This window comes from Telmatherina bonti, assembly GCF_933228915.1.
Source record: "Telmatherina bonti genome assembly, chromosome: 17".
In the NCBI taxonomy this organism is placed as follows: domain Eukaryota; kingdom Metazoa; phylum Chordata; class Actinopteri; order Atheriniformes; family Telmatherinidae; genus Telmatherina; species Telmatherina bonti.
This window is the reverse complement of record NC_136615.1, coordinates 29,578,551-29,602,591: the sequence shown is the minus strand read 5'-3', so window position 1 is coordinate 29,602,591 and position 24,041 is coordinate 29,578,551. Positions and strand designations below refer to the sequence as shown.

The following is a 24,041-nucleotide window of genomic DNA, read 5'->3' as shown; positions in this document are numbered from 1 at the left end:
TAGACTGATGATTGTTGGCTCTCCAGAGCTCAGTCACTATGAACACTTTGAGGGGAATTATCCCACTTACTGTTCATTTCAGTTACTGTCTAAAGATAAACATTAAGACAAATAATTTATGTTATAATTTGTTTTGGGACCAAAATCTGAAGGTTTCCACAAGCCGTATCAACAGTTTTCCTGGTTATACAGAAGGTTTGATGAATGCCTGAACTAATGAGTACATTTTTATTACTTTTTTTTTTTTTAATTGAAGACATTATTGACAGTGGGTGGTTTCTCTTCGTAATTGAAGCCTTGAGCCTATTGCAGCTGCTACTGTGCAAATGGCGAGAGTCAACCCAACACATTAAACAAAAAAATTACGCAATTTAGAGCATGGCTACTGGATTCAGTCCCACGAGGACCAAAGTTCTGCAAGTTTTTAATCTATCACTGTTCAAACACACATGACTAATTAAATAGATCCACCATCCTATGAAGTTCTGTACAAAGACTCTGTAATTTCAGTCTTGTGTGTTGAAGCAGGGATACAATAAAAACCTGCAGGATAGTGGGTCTGATAGGACCAAACTGAGTATTGGTGATTCAGATTAGTCAGGTAACCAACTATGGGTGTTTTTGGTCTCATGCAGAAGGCTGTAGTATCTGGGGAGAGTGTTTGGAGGTAGCATTTAAACTCAACACAAAAAGGTTTCAGCAAGGAGTTGAATTTTCTTACTGTGAGGAAACAACTACCACATTCCTGCAGCATAGCCCCTAACCATGTATACTGCAAAGAGGAAAAGGATTGTCTAAAACATTATGCTAGTTGACTCTCAAACTTGCAGTGTTTTGTACTACCCATTGTAAGGGATAATGTCCGACAAGGTGACCATTATGAGAAATTAACAGACGCCGCACAGGCGTGAACCGTCCGACTTTCCCATTTCTCTGAAATGAACACCCTACAGCCAATCAGAGTTGAGAGTTCACCTGGTATTAGTAAGGTATTAGTATTCATGGTACTAGTATTCATGGTATTAGTAAGGATTAAACAACAAGGAGCTGTGCATTAGGCGGTTATAATGCACGACACGGTGTCTAGAACATCACGACACACAGTGAAGTGAAATGCACTTCCTCCGCGAAGTGCATTATAACTGTCTAATGCACGGATCCAAGTAGTTTAATCCCCTTATACCATGGTCCCACGCAGTAAGCATTTTATAACAAATTAGTATTTCTGTTTTACAACACTTGCTAAATATGCAAAAGTATGGGAACTATCTCATGTTGAACTCAATGTACTTTTTATGCCAAACAACCGCCGTCAAGCTACAACACGTTTCTCTCATTCACCTCTTAAAAGACAGCTGATCTGAAGCAGTTGATTAACTTTTAACATTGTTTAATTATGCTAATTCTTTGCTAAAACCAAGGTTTTAAGTTGGTTGGAGCGAAAGTGACAGAAGAGGTCTGTAAATTTGTGTTAAGGTCTTTTTTTTTTTTTTTTTATGAGATGAGCAAAATTGAACTTATTACATGTTGGCTTATTTTTGCTCAGGTACAAGCGGGTCCAGTAAATGACATTTAAATGGTGATCAAACAGTTTATCTAATGTAGATGCCTTCTATCAGAGGTTTATCAGTATCTTACAGCCAGTCGGAAAAAAAACTGATCATAGCATAAATTGCATCAAAGCTGACCATACATTTGCAATTTACAAACGTTTTCCATATTTTCCATATAACAAGGATTATTATCTACACCATGGGTATCACATTAAAATTTTAAAAGTATGTCAGATTGTGATGCAGCCTCGACACCAAACCAATTCAACAAATTGAGTTCATAGGAAGTTATTAAAAACACTCCTTTATAGCTCAGATATATTAATTAAGAGAATCAAGAAAAGCCTGTATGGCATTTAAAGAGACGAATTAGGAGAAACAACACACCAGTGGCTATCCTATCTTAATTCTCAGAGCACTAATTTGTAGAGCTAAGTGGCTTCCTGTGAGAACACATCCACTCATTCATTAATGTCATGAAGGAATTTGACTCCCTAAAGTGGTCAAAGAGGTTGGAGACAACTTCCTCAGCTCATCAGAGTATGCAGCCTTGTCTGAAACATGCTTGTCATTTACATTTAGCTGCACTCGGCTATCCCAAATGCCACATTCTGGTATATCAACTTCATTAAAACATGGTTAATACTATACAGAGAGAAATGGAATCACAGTTTTGGAGTTTTGTATGCTGTAAAAAAGACAAAACATGTGAGCATTTACGCTTCTGTGTGTTTATTGTACCTTAAAGGCTTCAATGGGATTGGACCATTCCGACTTAGGGTTCTTCCACGGTTTCCGATCAGTCAAGCTCTCTGCAAACACGTCCAGATAAAAGATAGCATAGTTTTCTGGGTCCTGGATCTCGCTCTGAAACAGCTTCATGATGATCAGGAATGTCTCCAGGGGGCCGCAGATGTATACGACTGCAGACAAAACAGCACAAAACCAGACATATAGCTCAATCACTCATTTCAAAGATGATATAAGATGTTCTTTTTGTCCCTATGGGGAGGAATTTATACAACAGCATTGCTGTAAATAGACTTTAAATAAGACAAAAACTCTAAAATTACCAGATTTAACTGTAAAATAGACTCAAAAGAACCACATTTACATGGATAAAATCTAATTTCTGACTGGTCTCAGATAAGTCATTGCTGGCAGTTTTCCATGACCTGTTCTTTGGTTTGTTTAATGTCCCCTTGTTGTGTAAGATCGGCTGTTTGTGCGGTACTTGGTCAAGATAAAGAAAAACATTTTAAAAATTCTGATTAATGGAGGCAAATAAAACACAAGTTATTCATTTTTTTGTGGAAGGTCATAAGGTTCTGTTACACAGGATAATGGGATTAAAAACCAGGATCAAAACCCCCGTCTTTTAGGCTTAGCTACTTTCTTAATTATGAACTGTGAAGTTGTAAAAACTATGCAAAAGAAAAGTACCCCAATGAAGCCTTGTAATCTATTAATTTATTCACAATAAATAAATTCACTAAATTAAATTAAATTAAATTAAATTAAATTAACATATACAGTAATAAGAGTGTAAAAACAAACAAATACATGAAGAAAATTAAATTAAATTAAATATACCAAGGGGTTAAATGTCGGTATCTGTAAAGTTAATATCAACATATTACAGCATTTATTCACAGACATGCACTCCTTTTTTGGGAATAATTTTGCCTTCATCATTGAACCAGTAAATAGTTTGACTCAACAGCCTGCAGGTGCTGTGCACACATGGACAAACTCCAGATGCTAGGCTGTGCAAACATGCAGAGCCAGCTCACATCTGGAATAGGCCCCAACAGGAGAGGCGTTAATAATTGAGCGAAAAAGTAGGAAGATGGTTGAGTTTGGGAAGCTTCAGGGCCTGGTGCCAAATTAGCATGAGAGGCTTGTAACTGAGAATGGCGGGGCATATTTTATGTCATCTTTATGCTCGTATAAAACTGTTTTCACGCACAGCGGGACACATATTGGTATATTATTTGTCACCAGTACATTCTAATGGAACAATGTGAACTGAGAAGCAATAGGAAGTTGAGAATATAACAAAGACAGCTTTAAAGCAAACATTTCCAGCTTCTTGTAATAATGTTTTTGCGACGGTTATGTGAAAGCTGCCAGGTATTGCTATTCATCCAAATCAGCACATTTCCTGAGGCTGGACTTTGTGCTTCTATTTGATTACATTTCTTTAAGCTTCCTTATAATCTCACTGATCTGCACACAAGCTCACTGTCAGTCTGACAATACAAATAATCTCTCTCAAAACCAGAGCTCTCTGGCACATTTCGACAAGATCAGTTGGTGCATGTTTTAAATTTGCAATGCCTGATTCTCATAAAAGTCAAGCTGCATCACAATGATCTCTAAAGAATTAAATTAAGCTGAAGCATGCGAGCCAAGATGGAGACAAGAAATGATGAATGTTACAAAACCTCAATTCCAAAGATGAAAAGTTTTCTAAAATGCAGTTAAAATATTAAAGTTATTTATCAGTTTGTTTGAACATTTATTTGGCAGATAAATTAAAAATGTTTTTTTTCAATTTCATTGTATTAAATATATAATTGAACACTAACTTTGTGTCAGTGTCAGATTGAAAAAAAAGTTCAAGAAAAAGACTAAATTTGATAGAATATTTAAGTAAATAGGCAAAATAATTGGTGAAGGTGTCAGGATTGGGTATTAAAGGATCATCCAAAGTTTTTTGAAGTCTCATAGTGTTTCAAAGTGAGGATGGACTGTGGTTTTTAAAATGTTGCACATGGGAAGTATCTGGATCAACAGATTTACATGGAACATGTGAAACCCATGTAAAGTCACATGTTAAACACATGTACAGTGAGGCGAATAAGTATTTGAACACAGACTTTGAAGTTCTCCCATTTAGAAATCATGGAGGGGTCAGAAATTTTCATCTTACGTGCATGCCCACTGTAAGAGACATAATCTAAAGAAAAAAAAATCTGGAAATCACATTAGATGATTTTTTTTTTAGATAATTTATTTGTATTTTTATGTGTATTTATTTGTTTGTAACTTCTATAGGTTTAGAAAAATAACTCCAAGTTTTAAAGTCTGGTAATGTCCTCAAATATTATAATAAAACTGTTTTCTATAGTTCCAAAGTTTACTTGCCAAGTATTTCAGTGAGTGATAAAGGGTTGATGTCTACAGTGGATAATATGAAAAGATTTAGAAAATCTGAAAGAATCAGTGTGTAAAGGTCAATTGTTTCAGATGTGTTACCTTTAAGGCTTCAGGTAACACTGATGTGATGCTTCGTGTCAATTGCTGTCATGTTTTTGCCACCCTGATCTCCTGGCGCTCATCATTGATTACTCGATCCACCTGCTGGCTTCCTAATTGCCTCTGCTACCTCATTCAGTTCACCTGGTTTCCTTTTCTCTCACTGCCTACTTAAGCTCCCTCCAATCCCTCCTTCTCTGCCAGATAATAATCAGACCTATGTCTAGTTTTGTTCCAGCGGTCTACGGATTGATCCTCAGTTGCCGACCTTCTGCTTTATGCCCCTGGATTACCCTCCTTGCCTTGCCCTCGACGGACACCGCAACTTTTCGGATCTTCTGGTTACCGACCCTGCCTGTGTTTGGATCTCTGAGCCTTGTCGTTGCCTGGACGAGTATTTTGCCATCCTGTTTACCTCCCAGCTGTTGCCTGGTTTCTTCTGCAGACCATTCCCCCGGACTGATCTTCTGTTCAAACTCCTCCACCAATAAACTGGTCATTTGTCCAGAACTCCCTGTGTGTGGCTGTATTAAGGATCCTCAGGGTAACTCATTACAAATTGCTACGTTTACATGGGAGTTTTAATTCCTGTTTAATTCTGAATAAAAGTTAAATCCACTTCAAACTGATGAAAAAAGACCATGTAAACACCTAATTCCTAATGCAAATTTTGATTCGGAATTAAATTTAATCCAATATAAGTGGTTGGTTTAATCGCATTTTAATTCCGATCTATTTAATTCCTCTGTCATGTAAACCTTCATTCTGCTCTAAGTTAATTCCGGTCGTTCTGAGCATGCTCGTTACCTTGTCCTGTCCCTATGACGCACGTTGTTTTGCCTCCCATGTTCGGTGGTCTATCTTTCTCCTCCTCAGTTGCTGCAAAAAGTGAAGTATGCTCGTGTTGAGCCGATGCTTCAACATTATAATAAATAGCAGCAAAACTGGTACTTAGTTTTTACACGTTACGACGGAAAAGACGAGAAACAGGGAGCCAACTTTGTTTATTTCCATCACGTGCTCTTTCTGTCCAATCAGAACCCTTCCCAACCCGCCGCTCTAAAGAGGAATTAAGTAAGGACGTAATTCGGAATTAACCATCATGTAACCGTAGCCAATATGGAGCAAAATTTCTGAGGAATGTTTCCAACACCTGCTTTAATTTATGCCACCAAGAATAAAAGCAGGTCTAAAGGGGAAAAAGGTCAAATCAGTTACGACACCACCTAGTAAAGTGGCTGCTGAGCGTACTTCTTACTGTATTATACTTAATTTTTTGTGCTGCATTCATTCAATTTCTTTAACACATTTAAAACTGACAAATGTGGATTTTAATAAGAAATAGTTGATTTTTAGGAAAAGTAAATTACAAATCAGACTAAGTCAGTAATTAGACACAGCGAATGATTCCTTCTCTCAGACTCTCCAGCATTCATTGAAAGTGTCGTTTTTGGCTTAAAAATTAAGAAGCAAGAAGTGAGAAATTGCATAATTTTGAACATGTCTGTATTTGCAGCTATGATAATCAAACCTCAGACTTTTTTTTTCCAGACTTTACCCACTACCTTCACCCTGCCACCTACACCCTCCTGCTGTTGAGTCATGAATAAAAAACAAAGCATTATTTCCATGCATAGCATATGTCAGAGTAGCTGCTGCCAGCACCGAGGCACGGCTCCCAGTTAGCAGACATTTCCTCGTGTGTTAGACTGAAGTCGGCTGCAGCTTAAACCTTAACTCTCATCTCTTCCAACCGAGTCCACCGTGCCAAGTAGTCTTGCTGTCTCCTGGACCACTCCCAAAATAAATGAGCAACACAGCCGGGGAGAATGTCCTCCTGTGTTGTAGTAGTCTTACTGGATTTAGAGTTGAACTTCAAACAAAGTAGCTTCAAATGTTGGGTATAAATGTTAATCTGCAACAATGTTTTTAACTTTAGTCTTTATCTGCTGAATCCATGACTTTTAGCTCTGTTTTGGTCATTTGTTGTGAGCGGAAATTTCATGGATGATAAAAGAAGGAATTTTTGGGTTTCTGTTGTTGGTGATAAAAACATTCCTTAAAGATTTCCACATCCGTGATGAGAATCTCCTGTTCCACCACATCCCAAAGCTGCTCTGTTAGATGTAGATCTGGTGACTGTGGAGGCCGTTGGAGGACAGTGAACTCATCGTCATGGTGGAAATGATGTGAGCTTTGTCACATGGTGCATCATCCTGCTGGAAGTCTCTATCAGAAGATGCTACATTGAGCTCATAAAGGGATGGACATGGTAAGCAGCAATACTCAGGTAGGCTGGTAATTATTTAAAACATGCTCACTAGGGCTGCACAATTAATCAGATTTTGATCATGATCACGATATTGGTAGCCACAATTAAATAAACCTGATCGTCAACAATATTTACATTCAAAAGGTGAGCTCTGCTGCCTGCGTCTTTGATCACACAATACTCAACCAGTCGTCTGCCAACCACCAGGGAGCGAACATGTGGTTAAGACTTCATTAAGCTGCCTAAATACCAAGCTCACTCACCTTTTACCAGCAGACAGTTAAGTATCGTTGGATTGGTTGGACATTTGAGGTGGGCATTTTAGGTCCGCATTTTTCCTGTTGCAGGTACAATTGATTGTTTTGATTAAACAGCCGATCGAAGTCGTAAAATATACCAACATTTTTACAGCACGTGGCACTAAAATCCACAAATCCCGACGTGTGCACAATTTTGCCCTGCCGTTGCTTGTTAAATATGAAATTACCAGCTTCACTGCACAAAAAGCAGACATCCCTTCCGGCTTCAGACGAAGTTTCTTTTGGAGGATGTAACAAGCTTTAGACTGATGAGAGCAAGTCATGTTGAGAATGGAAAATACAGCAGCATCAAAACAATGGAAAAGAAATATGAGATCCCTTCCCGTAGTTATTTTTTTCAAAGGGGCATTGCCTGCGCTGTATGAAAAATGTTGAGGTAATAATGAGGGAGCGCTCTATATATATATATATCGATCTATATATATATAGATATATATCGATCTATATATATATAGATATATATCGATCTATATATATATAGATATATATCGATCTATATATATATAGATATATATCGATCTATATATATATAGATATATATCGATCTATATATATATAGATATATATCGATCTATATATATATAGATATATATCGATCTATATATATATAGATATATATCGATCTATATATATATAGATATATATCGATCTATCGATATCGATATAGATATCGATATCGATATATATCTATATCTATATCTATATCTATCGATATCGATATCGATATCGATATCGATATCGATATCGATATCGATATCGATATCGATATCGATATCGATATCGATAGATATAGATATAGATATAGATATAGATATATATCGATATCGATATCGATATAGATATCGATATCGATATCGATATCGATATCGATATAGATATCGATATCGATATCGATATAGATATCGATATAGATATATATAGATATCGATATAGATATATATAGATATCGATATATATAGATATAGATATCGATATATATAGATATCGATATATATAGATATAGATATCGATATATATAGATATAGATATCGATATATATAGATATAGATATCGATATATATAGATATAGATATATAGATATAGATATATAGATATATAGATATATAGATATATAGATATATAGATATATAGATATATAGATATATAGATATATAGATATATAGATATATAGATATATAGATATATAGATATAGATATAGATATAGAGATATAGAGATATAGAGATATAGAGATATAGATATAGAGATATAGATATAGATATAGATATAGAGAGATAGATATAGAGATAGAGATAGAGATAGAGATAGAGATATAGAGATATAGAGATATAGAGATATAGAGATATAGAGATATATATATATATATATATATATATATATATATATATATATATAGAGAGAGAGAGAGAGAGAGAGAGAGAGAGAGAGAGAGAGAGAGAGAGAGAGAGAGAGAGAGAGAGAGAGAGAGACAACGAATGATCGTGAATAATAATCGTGATTACAATATTGCTCAAAATAATCGTGATTAGTATTTTGGTCATAATCGTGCAACCCTACTGCTCACTTGGTTCTAAAAAGTACAAAAAGAGCCGAGAAAATGCACCCTCCACCATTATATAGCAAGTGTGAATTTAACTTTACTGTTATAATTTCTAATTTATATATAAGTTGCAATAGGCTAGTAAATATTAATCAGAAGACTAGATACAGCTACTAGAGGGCAAAGGTAAGTGACACAAGACAATTAGGTTGCTTTAAAAGTAATATATTTTGAAAGTAGTTGCAACAAAACAAAACAATAACCAAAACCATTAACCACAAACCCCAAAGAAATAATACAATATTTACAATGAGAAATATCAAATGTAATCCTCAACCATTTCACAGAAAAGGAATCAAAATAAATCAAACATAATTTCCAAAGTTCATAGTCCTGAGTTCTTTTTCCTGTTCGGGGGATATTCAACAGTTCGTTTGCACCAGTGGAATGTCCATAGAGTTATTCAAATTTAGAATGATGGGAAACGCGTGATTAACTGTTGAAAGATTGAGAAGTGGACTGGTGAAACGGGTGGAGAATAGGTGGGAGAGAGACAGGCTACTTTAGCCTCCTACCCAACCAGTGAAAGGGACTCAGGGTCTTCAAGCTCCTGGATAATAGCTCGCCATCACATCACCCATTAAAGGGCACCTGGCCTGCATTGGAGAACAGGACCAATTAAATATCTGATAATTCATATTGTTAACAATAAATCCTGTGTACACATTCATATCAGAGTTTCAAATAAATGTTCAATATCTGTACATTTGAAAATGCTCAGGTTTTAAACTACAACCAAACCCATAAATAAAGCAGTACAAGCAGCAAAAAGCAAGATGGCTAATGCTATAGCTAATGCTAAATGCTAAAGCCAGTATTTAACCCACCAGGCTAACATGAACAACAGGATAAAGACCTGGTCCACAATCACATGTTAGCATTAGCATGCTAATTTTAGCTAATGGTGGCTAACACCACAAACAAATTACATAGGCTCAGACAAAGCTCAGACTCACCAATTCCAAAGATCATAGATGCCCAAATGACAGGCACAGTCCCCCAGTCCTTAGATCAAGTTGGCCTCTACAAAGTTACAATGATGCATAGTTGACTTTATACAAGATTTACTAAATAGATTGTATGTCTGTTTGAAACCAACCTTCAAAGCAGCTGTCCTCAACTCCTCTCCCACACTACTGAGCTGAGAGGAAGTGAGGCAGCTTAAGTATGGAACCCTGATTGGCTGGAGAGACCAGGTGAACTGTCATGTGACCAGTGCATTCAAGGACTGAGTGGAAGAGTGGGAATTTTGAATGTCTCATGGAGAAAACATGTTAGATGTTACATTTTTCCCTTTGGTTACACCCTCCCCTCTTAAACCTATGCACGTCCCGTTGCATAATTCAAAGGACAACTAACTATTCGAAGTCGAAGTTCCTAAAGCATCGGATAAACTATGTAACAGAGTCTGAACGACAGAGATCAGCGGATTACCTAAGGAAACGTACTTTAGTCTCCTAGGGGGTGATCTATGACGAGTTGAGCGTCTAAGGCCGGACTCAGTAAGTTGGTTGTTTATACTGTCATTATCAGGTAAGTCGTTTATGCCTTCAAAGTGAGTTGGCTCAGCCAAATCGACTTCAGGGCTGTTCATTCCTTCATATCCATTTTCCCCAGGTACATCGTTAGGGACTGGATGATCCTCTTCAGGTAAGTTTTCAGGTAGATTTATCTCCATAGGATCAGGTTCATTTTCAGGTAAGTGAATCTCTCCAAAAGAAGGTAAGAGTTCAGATAAATCTTCCACAGGTGTTTCCACTGGCTCATCTTCAGATCCAGAAGACAATACAACAGCAGGATAATTATTTTGTGGAACAAGCCCTTTATCCATAAGAGGTAAATCCTTTAGCGTTTGAAATTTCTCCACTGAAAACCTCATAGCATTCGGAACTAAGTGGACTGAAATCTCTTCAGGCGTTTCATCCTCCTCAGCAGGTTCCTTGGACAAAAGCTGTGCTCGTTTTTGCTGACGAGTTTGTCTGGGTTCTGCAGCAGGAATGGATTCAGACGAGGCACCCAATTCAACCTCCGGAAGAAACCCACATGGCAACAACAAGTCGCGGTGTAGAGTACGGGTTGGACCATCCTTGCCTTCTGGCCTCACGGTATAAACCGGTAAGTCTCCAGCTCTCTTCACAACAATGAAGATGTCTTGTTCCCACTTGTCGCTCAATTTGTGTTTGCCTCTAATCCGCACATTTCTAACCAGCACTCTGTCACCAACTTCGAGTTGAGAAGGTCGGACATGCTTATCAAAGCGAACTTTGTTGCGATCACTGCTCCTCGCAGCATTCTTTGAAGCAATTTTATAGCTCTCCTCAAGTCTCGATTTCAGATCTTTCACGTACTGAGTGTGTGGTTGGTGCTTTTTTGCATGCACTGGGAGTTGGAAGGCCAGATCCACGGGAAGACGGGGAGATCTCCCGAACATTAGTTCATATGGCGTGAATCCGGTTACTTCATTTCTCGTGCAGTTATAAGCATGTACTAGCGGTTTGACAAACTCGCGCCATTTTGATTTTTGTTTCGTCTCCAGAGTGCCCAGCATGTTTAGCAAAGTCCTGTTAAATCGCTCGACGGGATTCCCTCGAGGATGGTAAGGAGTTGTTCTACACTTCTGAATCCCAGCAACATCACAAAGTTCATAAATCAGCTTAGACTCAAAATCTGGGCCTTGGTCAGTATGTAGCCTTTCTGGAATCCCATAACAGACGATGAAGTTGTCCATAAGGCACTTGGCCACAGTCTTTGCCTTCTGATTCGGCGTTGGAATTGCCACAGCGAACTTTGTAAAGTGGTCTGTAAGTACTAGAACATCCTTTGTGTTGCTGGTGTCAGGTTCTATGCTGAGGAAATCCATACAGAGAAGTTCCAATGGGCGTGATGTTCGAATGCTAACCAGAGGGGCAGCTTTCTCTGGCAAGGTCTTCCGACGTATACAACGTCCACAAGTCTTAACTTTGCGTTCAACATCAGTAGACATTCGTGGCCAGAAAAATCGGGTGCGAACTAGATCGAGAGTGCGCTCGATCCCCATATGGCCCATATGGTCATGCAGACTCTGGAGAATGGTGGGACGGAGTTCTTCCGGCAGAACAAGTTGGTAAGATGGTTGCTCATTGTCATGACGTTTGCGATACAGGATGCCATCGAGAATTTCCAACTTGCTCAGCTCCCTCAAGAAGAGTGAAAGCTCCGGCAACTCCTCTCTAACAGTTGGAGATATTCTGTCACCAGTCTCCAACTGATGGATAACCTCTCGAATGCTCTGATCAGCCCGTTGCATGTCTCGGAGTTCGTCGTTAGAAAATGCAGGGACAACAGGGAGCCCATGCAGATCTCCAGTGAAGGCTTCAGAAACTGACTCAGCTGTGATGGAGAGAGATTCAACGAGAGAGATTTCCGCTTGAGTTCGAAGAAGACTGCTTTGACAAATTGCTTCCACGACTGCAGGAGAGATCTGTTCATCACCATCTGGAAGATGTTGTTCAGCAAATTGGTGCAGGAGCTCGTAGTCTTTTTGTATGAATTCATTCTGCGTGCTCTCATGAGGACGACGAGAAAGGGCGTCGGCATCCAAGTTGTGTCGGCCAGCTCTGTACTGCAACTTAAATGAGAAAGTTGAAAGAGCTGCCAACCAGCGGTGGCTGGTGGCATCGAGTTTAGCGGATGTCAGAACATAAGTAAGGGGATTACTATCCGTAACCACTGTAAAGTTTGACCCATACAAATAATCAGGAAATTTCTCTGTCACACTCCACTTTAGTGCCAGAAATTCGAGTTTGTGTGCCGGATAACGGCTCTCGCTCTGTGACAATCCCCGACTGGCATATGCTATCACCTTTAGCCTCCCCTCTTGTTCTTGGTAAAGGGCAGCGCCAAGACCAGTGGTGCTAGCATCAGTGTGGAGTATGTAAGGCAAGGCAGGATTAGCAAACCCAAGGACAGGTGCGCTAGTGAGCTGTTCAATGAGAGTAGAGAAAGCAAGTTGGCACTCTGCAGTCCACCGGGCACCAAATGGCTGACTGGGATCCATCTGTCGGGCATTAGAAACTTTCTTCTTCACCAATTTGTGAAGCGAATATCCCTTTGTCAGGTCATTGAGAGGTTTGACAATTTTGGCATACCCTTTGATAAATCGCCGGTAATAACCTGCAAAACCCAGAAATGATCGCAAGGTCTTCAGGTTGGTTGGAATTGGCCAGGATTTCAAGGCAGCAACCTTTTCTGGGTCCGTTTCCACACCTCTCTCCGACACAATGTGACCCAAATATCGCACAGACGACTGGAAAAATTTGCATTTGTCCGGGGAAAGTTTCAACCCGTATTCTTTCAGACGGTTCAGCACTCGCAAAAGGCGGTTCTCATGTTCTTCTAGAGTGTTCGAGAACACAATCAAATCATCAATGAACACCAAGACCTCTTTTAGGTGAAGACTCCCCATGCACTTTTCCATTATACGTTGGAAGGTAGAAGGTGCATTGGTGACACCTTGTGGCATTCTGTTAAATTCCCAGAAGCCAAGGGGAGTTACAAAGGCTGTTTTGGCCTTGTCCTCTTCGTGCATTTCGATCTGATAGTAACCTGATTTGAGGTCGAGCACTGAGAACCATTTAGATCCAGTGAGGGCTGAAAAAGACTCTTCCAGGTTGGGCAATGCGTAAGCATCTTTTATTGTTTGAAGGTTGAGTTTTCGATAATCGATGCACAGCCGGATATTCCCATTCTTCTTTTTGACCACCACAATCGGAGAAGAAAAAGGGGATTCTGACTCCCTAATAACACCAGCATCCAAGAGCTCCCGCAGATGTTTCCGTACAGCCTCAACATCATGTGGATGTATAGGTCTAGCTCGATGCTTAAAAGGGGTTGGGTCATGAAGATTAATGTGATGTTTCACTCGGCTTGTGCAACCAAAGTCCAGATCATGATGGGAAAAGACTTCTGGCATGGCATTGAGCTTTGATGTGATGCGCTCTTTCCACTCTGGAGGTATCAGCGAATTGTCAAAGTTGAACTTCAATGGAACAGTTGAATGTTCAGTAGAGGTGGAGTTTGTCACACTATGCTCCGAAATAACACAGTCGTATGCTCCAAGCTCTCCTATGATCGTGGAAGGGGAGATGAACACGTCTTGCTCGGACTCATTCGTCACAATTACCGGAATCTTGTGAGGTGAACGAGCAGGAAGAGATATCAGACAGCTGCTTACACACAAACCACCCGGCAGGCCTGACTCCGGATGCTGTATGAGAGCAGACTGACTGGTCGGAGCATGAACTTTTGCAGATCCTTCAATCACAACTGTGCGGCCAGCTGGAATAACCACTGGAGCTTTACTGAATAAAGTTACAACTCCCAAAGTGTCTCTACAACTCTGCTGGTAAATTAGCTGAAGTGTGTTTAGCACAGCCTTGTAGCCATGTGAGAGTGGTTGAAAGGTTGGGTCCCCACTTTCACAAAACTGATCGTAAAGAGTTTCAAGTGTGTTCATACCAACAAGAATGGAAGTCGGAAACCCTGGTCTCACATCGGGAACTACCAGAGCAAGTGTAGGAATGGTAAATTCCCTCCCAACAAAATCTTCAGAAAAAGTCACTGTGGTCTCCACATATCCCAGATATGGCACACTCTGGCCAGCAGCACCTTCTACATGAAGGAGCTCATTGATTGAATGAACAGGCTGGTCAGAGAGGTGATCATTATAAAATGAGACTGGCACCGTAGTGACTTGAGATCCAGTATCCAGCAGGCATTGACATTTATGACCAGCGACGTTGATCTCTGCGGTGCATCGTGATCCAATTAAACCTTTTGGTATGTGTGGTTTCTTGTTCAGACTGGACTTCAGCTCTGCACACTGAACTGACAGTGACTTCTTAGCGGGACTGGATTGGTCCGGCTCAGTTCCTGGGTGTCCCACACCAGGAACTCGAACTAGTTTAAAGATCCAGTCGAGTGAGAACTTTGCTTCTTCCATTTTTGCTGTTTCTCCTGAAGTTGTTTACGTTTGGTTGCCACTAATAAAGGGTTTGGTTCCGAGTCACATTGGGGCTTAATGTGCCCGTCCCCTCCACAGCGGAAACAAAATCCAGGCTTAACATGTTTAACAAATTTTCCAGGCTTGGGTCCTTCAACTTGTGTGACAGCAGGAGCTTTAAGGCTGCACTGACTGGTGGTCAGCATGGCCAGCTGCTGCTGTATAGCAGTCATTTGTTCGATGAGCTGCTTAGTGAATGACATGAAAGTGGCACACAAATTAGGTTCCTCGCCGGGTTGTACATATTGTGCATGGCTTGTGACTTTATGCTTTGCCACACCCAGGTGCTGCTTCATTCTTATTGCCTTTGATGCATCCTGATCTTCCTCAGTACGAAGGAGTAGGAGAAGCTCGGCAAACTGAGGTGGATCATTTTTCCTCTGCTTTAACTGCAGCTCGACAATAAGGTTGTTGTCCCAACATCCTCTACAAAATTGGGTCAACAGCCGTTTATTCACATCACTTACAGGAACTCCTCCCCTTCTCACGGCATGCTGTAAGGCAACCTGGAGGCGCTGAAGGTATGTGGATGGTTTCTCACCTGCATTCTGGTAAGTATCGAGGAACTTCGCGTACAATTCATCTCCATCCTGCACCGTCCCATATGCAGATTCCAATTGTTGCAGGTACACCCCAGGTAAAGTGTCAGGACTGAGATGTTTTACCATATCCGCAGCAGGAGGCAGCAGACTGTCCCGGATAAATCTAGTGCGTTGCAGGTCGGAAATAGATAGATCTCTCAAAAACAACTCAACGCCAGATCTCCAGGTATCATAGTCCGTTTCCTGTGCTGGTCTTGGTACTTTTCCAGAGAATGTCCTCAGCTTATGGGATGACTGTGAACTGTCTCCACTCCGTACAACGTATTCTACCACATAGCGTTGAACTTCCGGAGGGTTCAGATCACTGGCAGCCATGTTCACAGTGGGTTGCCTTTCTTCCCTCTGTCGATTCTCTGCTGGAACGCTGGGTGCAGATAAAACATTTGTTAATGGAGGTCCTGATTTTGTCACTGTTACAGGAAAAGTCTGTTGCTGTATGACAGCATTGGTAGCAGCTGCAGGATGGAAAAGCTCAGCAATGGACTTATTAATTTGTGCCATCATTTCCTGGAGAATTTCTCCATATTCCTTTCCGGAAAATTTAGCCATGTTCTTCACATCCTCCATAAAAGTTTCAGTTTTTGAAGCACAACCCTTTGAAGCATAAACATCAGATAGTTTTTCAATAAAATATTTATTGCCTTGCTCAGAAATGTGAGTATATGGTAATTTTGGTAAAAGCTCAAAGACAGAGCCCGACATATATTCAACGACAAGTCGACCCGAAAATTCAGAATCGGTACCAGTAATCGGAACGCTTCGCTTTATTGCGCCATGCGATTCTAGAAACTCAAAAACATCGTCACGCAATTCAGACTCTGTGGCCCCATCTACCAAAAGTGCATTTGGAATTTTTACTTCAAGACTTTCAAAGATTTCCATCTTGGAATTGGTAAGTTTGAATGAGCAAAATAAAACTAAAAATTTTGTATTCACTGTACCAAATGCCCTCCTGGCTAGCTCGCCAAGAATATAGCAAGTGTGAATTTAACTTTACTGTTATAATTTCTAATTTATATATAAGTTGCAATAGGCTAGTAAATATTAATCAGAAGACTAGATACAGCTACTAGAGGGCAAAGGTAAGTGACACAAGACAATTAGGTTGCTTTAAAAGTAATATATTTTGAAAGTAGTTGCAACAAAACAAAACAATAACCAAAACCATTAACCACAAACCCCAAAGAAATAATACAATATTTACAATGAGAAATATCAAATGTAATCCTCAACCATTTCACAGAAAAGGAATCAAAATAAATCAAACATAATTTCCAAAGTTCATAGTCCTGAGTTCTTTTTCCTGTTCGGGGGATATTCAACAGTTCGTTTGCACCAGTGGAATGTCCATAGAGTTATTCAAATTTAGAATGATGGGAAACGCGTGATTAACTGTTGAAAGATTGAGAAGTGGACTGGTGAAACGGGTGGAGAATAGGTGGGAGAGAGACAGGCTACTTTAGCCTCCTACCCAACCAGTGAAAGGGACTCAGGGTCTTCAAGCTCCTGGATAATAGCTCGCCATCACATCACCCATTAAAGGGCACCTGGCCTGCATTGGAGAACAGGACCAATTAAATATCTGATAATTCATATTGTTAACAATAAATCCTGTGTACACATTCATATCAGAGTTTCAAATAAATGTTCAATATCTGTACATTTGAAAATGCTCAGGTTTTAAACTACAACCAAACCCATAAATAAAGCAGTACAAGCAGCAAAAAGCAAGATGGCTAATGCTATAGCTAATGCTAAATGCTAAAGCCAGTATTTAACCCACCAGGCTAACATGAACAACAGGATAAAGACCTGGTCCACAATCACATGTTAGCATTAGCATGCTAATTTTAGCTAATGGTGGCTAACACCACAAACAAATTACATAGGCTCAGACAAAGCTCAGACTCACCAATTCCAAAGATCATAGATGCCCAAATGACAGGCACAGTCCCCCAGTCCTTAGATCAAGTTGGCCTCTACAAAGTTACAATGATGCATAGTTGACTTTATACAAGATTTACTAAATAGATTGTATGTCTGTTTGAAACCAACCTTCAAAGCAGCTGTCCTCAACTCCTCTCCCACACTACTGAGCTGAGAGGAAGTGAGGCAGCTTAAGTATGGAACCCTGATTGGCTGGAGAGACCAGGTGAACTGTCATGTGACCAGTGCATTCAAGGACTGAGTGGAAGAGTGGGAATTTTGAATGTCTCATGGAGAAAACATGTTAGATGTTACATTTTTCCCTTTGGTTACAATTACACCAGTAGCAGCCTGAAGCATTGATAAAGGCCGGATGGATTAAGCAGCAACCTCTGACAGTTAACAGTGAAGCCCATGCCAAAGTGCCAAAAGTTGCAGTTCCCCCCCTCATCCACTAGGGGCTCCAAAACAGAGCAAATCCCCATAGACTCCCATGTTAAAAAAGACTAACTTGACAGAAGAAAATAAACATGTTTACAGCCTGGTACAAAAAATATTTTAGGTTTAAAAGGTCAGGTTTACTTTCATGATCATCCACCATGACGCTCTCAGCCCCACCTCTCAGCTCTACCGCTTTGCCCATTTTTGTATTTTTACAGACGACACACATGATGCTGCCAAGATGGCAACGGTAGGAACCGCCCAATGAGCTTAATTATAGCTCGTTAGAAACCTACGGGTGACACCATGGAGGCTCCGTCCATCTTTTATATACAGTCTGTGGGGTGGACCCATGGCTGGACTGGCCATCGGGCATACCAGGGATTTGCCCGGTGGGCCATTGGCGATTTTGGGTCCGACTATGGCTTTTTTTTTTTTTTTTTTTTAAACTGATGGTACTAGTCACAGAGGTATTAGCCATTATGGCCACTGGTACACAGACCGATTAGTGTGGGCTGGTCCAGTTAAAGCCAAGGGCCACCTCCCTCCTGCACTGGTTGTCTTGTCAGTCAGTCTTCAGAGAGAGAAACAGGAGATCAAGATTGAGAATAAAAAACTAAAAGGAGGTGCGGAACAAATTCAAGACAAAAAGAGACAAGCCCTTCAGGTACAAACAGCAAAATGTGTTAAAAAAACACAATGTTTACTGGTGAAGATGGTGGACTCTCCTCAGCAGCCGCAGGTGACGGAGGACGGCAAATGGATGATGGTAAAGATGGGCAGAAGGAGAGCCCTAGATTGGCCACCAGTTCTAGCAGTGGGGAAACTGAAGGGGTGAACTGTAGTTCACTGGGTCAGATATATGTTAAGTTTGTGTTTGTGTTTATTTTGGTTTTGCTTGCTAACTTAAACAGTCCGGCTAAGAGTTTAGCTAACTATACATGCTAGTTAGCATGACAGGCTTCTCTACTGCTGGGCGGTTTCTGTCATAAACATACATGTAGACGGTGCATTAGAACCCACTTTGTATGTCAGTGGTGCTGGCATAATGGTCCTGGGAATTTTATCAGTAGACAGCTCTTTTTTATTAGCCTGTATAAATATCTTTGGAGACTTGATGGTCATAAAGTAGCCAATAACGCTGCTATCCAAGCCTATATTGGTTATAAGCTACATGCCAGATGTGCTGAATGTTGCTGCTGTGTGATATTTTATGGTGGTAATAATAGCTTGTTTTAGTTTTTTAATTAAATGTTGAAAAAGGAGAAGCTACCTTAATTAAATATTTTCTCCAGTGGAAAGACATTTTATTTGGTATTTTAGTTTTATTTGAATACCTGTCATATATTGCCAATATTATTATAACTTATAATTTTTTCTGTGTATATTCTCTTTGATTTCACCTGCATGCTTCTGCTGCTGCACCTGTACTTTTCCAACAATGGACTATTAAAGGTTTCTTAATTTTATTATTCTTGGTTTATTTTTAAGTGGTGATCCTAAAATTCTGTTTTTAATCATCTACAGAGATGGATGACATTGTGGAAGTTTTATTGATGAATTTTCTAAATTATTGCCGTTATCTCTATTGATTTTCCCCATTTCATCTTAACTGGTAATTTTAACATTCACGTGATATAATGAATGTTAATGCAGAGGAATGTCCTACTTTTGCTTTCCACTAAGTTATAGAATATGATGCCTACATTATAGAATAATTGGGCAGGTAGGATGGTGTTAGTTAGTTTATTAGACAAGTACATATACATTAACAAGGCCGTGTATAAGCACCCACATAACAAAGTTTGTTTCCATTCACAGCTTTTATTGTCTTTCTATCACTACATGGTGGGCTGGTCTTGGCTTAAAATGCTCAGGCCAATTTTTTTGTCCCAGTCCAGCCCTGGATGGACACAAGTTTTCATCAGATTCTTTTCAATCTTCATTGTCAAGTTTGGTTAGTCTGCCTCAAGTTTGGTTGTGTGTTGTTCAGACAGGCTGTTCATCATACCCTGGATGGAATCAGTGTTTATTGGACTTCCTGTTTTTCTATTATCTCCAACCAGTCTGGCCATTCTCCTCTGACATCAACAAGACATTCTGGTCCAGACCACTTTGGCTCACTGGACATTTTCTCTTCTTCAGACCTTTCTCTGTAAACCCTGGAAATGGTTGTGCGTAAAAATCCCAGTAGATCAACAGTTTCTGATATATTCATACCAACAACCAAATTCACAATGTAGAATAACCCATAAAAATTTCTGCTCCTCTAATTAAGTGAATCTCTGATCTTCTTACAGTTGCAGTGGTGTTACTACCTTCGAACGGAGGAAGAATTTCCTTCTTCATCATCCAGCTAGGTCGATTTGACAAACATGGGCCCAACTTTTTAAAGGACTGCTAGAGGTCAGAACGAAGGACTTCTTTGTACCACTTTAAATACCATCCATAATATAAAATCACAAATTACATTTGTATGGATTGTATCAATAACTGTTTTCTTCATCTCTGCTCTTCACCAGTAATAATTTTCTGTCTTTTTCCATCTCTAAACTGCGTCGCTACCTCACGTTTTTGCTTCTTTGTTGCCTTTTCTCCCATTACATAATAAATATGACTCTCCATTGAACAAATACCCATAAACATCTCACAAAATAGCATCCACAACTAGTGACACGTCTTTCACTGTCCTTTTTTTGTTATCCTCTGAGGATTACTTATCCTCTAGGTGGCTTTTATGAAGGCAATATGGCCATTCTGTGTAGAGGGACATACTGTGCAAACAGATAAAATGGCTCATCTGGAGTAGTAAAAGGATAATATGTTTCATTAAGTGATTAGATACTATTTAATTAAAACACATTTTACCCTCTAAATGTAAATTCACATTAACAGGAATATAACATTGTAGATAATGGTGAAATGTAGAGTTTGAGGTTTACACTACACCAACATTAGATATGAAAATGCATTTTTGAAACAAATAAACAAGACAAATGAATAAAAAAAAAACATTAACTTCACACAATAATCTTGTGCAGATTAAGATATCCCTGGTGAAAAACTACAGCTCCTGTGCTCAGCAGAGGCAACTACTGAGCAACTACCAAGGCCAGTACATGAGCAAAAATAGATTGTAAGGCAACCCAGAAACTCCTCCAGTACAACAGAGATACCCTCCCTCAGAAACAGCTGATTCAAATATGCAAATGTTGCTAATTTTACCGCTGACAAGGGAAGTGCAAACAAAAGAAGACCCGAAATATAGAGAAAATTATCTAGAGCTTGGATTTCTCTTCAAGGTTACAAATGGCGTTGAATTACCATTGTGTGCCAAATGTTAATTATTAAGCAATTAATAAGCAATTAATAAGCGATACGCATGCAACACAGAGAGTCACTTGTTGCCAAAACCTTGAGTACCGACTGTAAGATATCATGAACTCGGTCATGAAAGGTGTCGGTATGGTCAAAAAGAAAGTTGCAAATGTCTTTTCTCTCATCTCTGTGTTGCTGAGGGATGATAAGATGCTGCACGACTGAACCGTTCAGAAGTTTGATGACTTTTACGTAGAACTAAAGCTGTGTTTTCATCAGAATTACGCAAAACCTAAATATCACAATGAAAAACTGGGAATTGAGGCATCTACTTTTCTCTAATATCTGTAAGAGGTTTTTCTTTTTTTTAATTTGCACAAAATAACAATACCACAAGATAGGCAAAAATAAAATAATGAGAATATAGTACAGGAACAGTTAAAAGCCAACTGGTTTATCCAAAGCCTCCTCCAAAAGATACCAAACAAACCATTTAAAACCTAATAACAGTTAAAATAATAACAGAAAAACAACAATGACATTGGTTTCAAAGAGACGTAAAAGAACAACAATCTGGATGGAAAGTTGTCCTGATCTACTTTTTATTAAATGATTTCTTAAATGCTCAACTGATGTACAGTGGTTTGACAAATGAGAATATTTATTCCAAACTGTAGTACCCCTGAATCTGATAGAGAATTAACAGGTAAGCTACTTAGGAAGATGAAGATCTTTAGACTTACGTGTACTGTATAGTACGCTCTCATAAGTCGGGTTTTCAGACATGTCGATATGGTAAATGGACTTGTAATTATATAATGCTTTTCCAGTCGTGCAGACCACTCAAAGCCCTTTACACTACTTGTCACATTCACCCATTCACACACACACACTCATACCCCAACAGGCACATCGGGGGGCAGCTTGGGGTTCAGTGTCTTGCCCCAGGACACTTCGGCATTTAGTCAGGGGAAGCCTGAGCTTCCTCCTGAGCTACAGCTGTGTAGAAGTATAATGGAAACACCTTTTTTGGATTTATGTATTACTAGATGTGATTTAAGAGGTCACATGACTAGTAAATTTCAGGTAAATATGGCGTGATATGTATGGAAATAGAAGGAGGCAAAATTCTTTTTACAAATAATTAAAGAAAATAATATAACCTTCATCCTTGATAGCAAACAACGTAAAATGTATAGTCTCATCTCACATGAGACTTTAGGAGTTTTACAGTCTATGTACTAAACACCTGAAAATCACTATTTTCCTTTTTCAAAGTTTAGAAATATCACTTTTATTTTACAAGTAACTGGAGTAGAAACACAGCTAGTGTTGCCATGGTTTTACTTCTCCAAAAGCTCACAGAGCTGCTACAGTGTGACAATGGCTGGATCACCAAACTCGCATAGTTTAACAACATTTTAACTAAGCTAAACTAACCAAACGGCATATACGAGTAGCAGACATGCCAACCAGCTGTGTGATGGTCCCTGCTCCACCTCTCCATCCATTTGGGGTCTTTGGCTTGAAACATGTTGAAACCCCTGATGTAAGTGATTAGTATATTGCAGAATTGCATAAAGAGGCAGGGTTGGGCAGAATTAGAAAAAAGTTAAGGCATATGCACGTTCCAGCGCTGCCAACAGTGTCTCTCTACTTTTTTGTGGTAAATAAATCCTAAAACACTCAAACAAATTTCTTTTTTAAAAGAACAGACTGGTTTTTTTTTTAAATGCCGGACTAAGCTCAGGATGGCAATGACATTTTTATATTTTCATTGTGTTTTGTCTTTAATAATCAATTAATTCCAATTCTCCCCAGATTTCCTCGGTTAAATTCACATTTTGAAACCACAGAGCCAGAAATTTTACTTTAATTTCTTTTCATTTACCCTTTTTATTGAGACACTTTATTAATCAAATATAAAATATCATTAATGCATTTGGCTTGTTCATATTTCCACTAACGTGAGGTAAACTGGTAAAGGGTACTCCTGGCTGCTGCTCATTAACCACCATGTTGGGCAAATTGAATTATGGGAGAAACAAGGCTGCAGAGGATTCATCACCAGTAGCTTCTACCGCATGCTAAATGGAGTGCAGGTTGGACAGGCACCATCCAAATGGGGCAGTCACTATATGACATATGTAGCCAACAAACCAGCAAACGATTTGGTCCTATGTGGTCTGTTATCTAGCAGGGTTTCCATGTATCCCTGCTCCAACACAACTGGCTCAAATTAATGAGTCATTGTGCAAAACCTGATAGGCTGTTAGATCCATTTAATTTGATTCAGGTGTGTTGAAGCAGGAATACATGGAAAACCTGCTGGATTGCGACCCTTGTAGAACTGAATCGAAAACCCTTGCTGGCGTAGAACCTAAATTTAGACACAACCCTCTTGTCATGCATGTGTGCAGATGCCTGGTAACAAACCTTTGATTTGATTCAGGTGTGTTGCAGAAGGGATACATCTAAAAGTTGCAGGACAGTAGATCTATAGAACTGGACTTGACCAGCCTTGATCCACTTAATAATTTAAAAATTTGTGTAACTATTATTGTTTTAATTTGTTAATTAATGTTTTTAGTTTAACCTATGCTGAATAATAGTGCCGACAATATAAATACAATTTATTTAAATAACAAATGTGACAAAACGTTTAATAAAATAACACAGGTATCAGATTGGTACTCGGTATCGGCAGAT

The 24,041-nt window shown here is 39.2% G+C and overlaps 1 protein-coding gene across 1 annotated transcript in view; it reads right to left on the bottom strand.

The window, feature by feature from the left end:
* Positions 1-24,041, bottom strand: part of npr2 (natriuretic peptide receptor 2) — a gene marked incomplete at its 3' end in the record, with an annotated part of 101,577 nt that overhangs the window by 67,926 nt on the left and 9,610 nt on the right. The window contains exon 2 of the mRNA XM_079257200.1: positions 2,295-2,476. Coding sequence (XP_079113326.1) covers positions 2,295-2,476 — 182 coding nt within the window. The remainder of the gene's footprint in view (positions 1-2,294; positions 2,477-24,041) is intronic.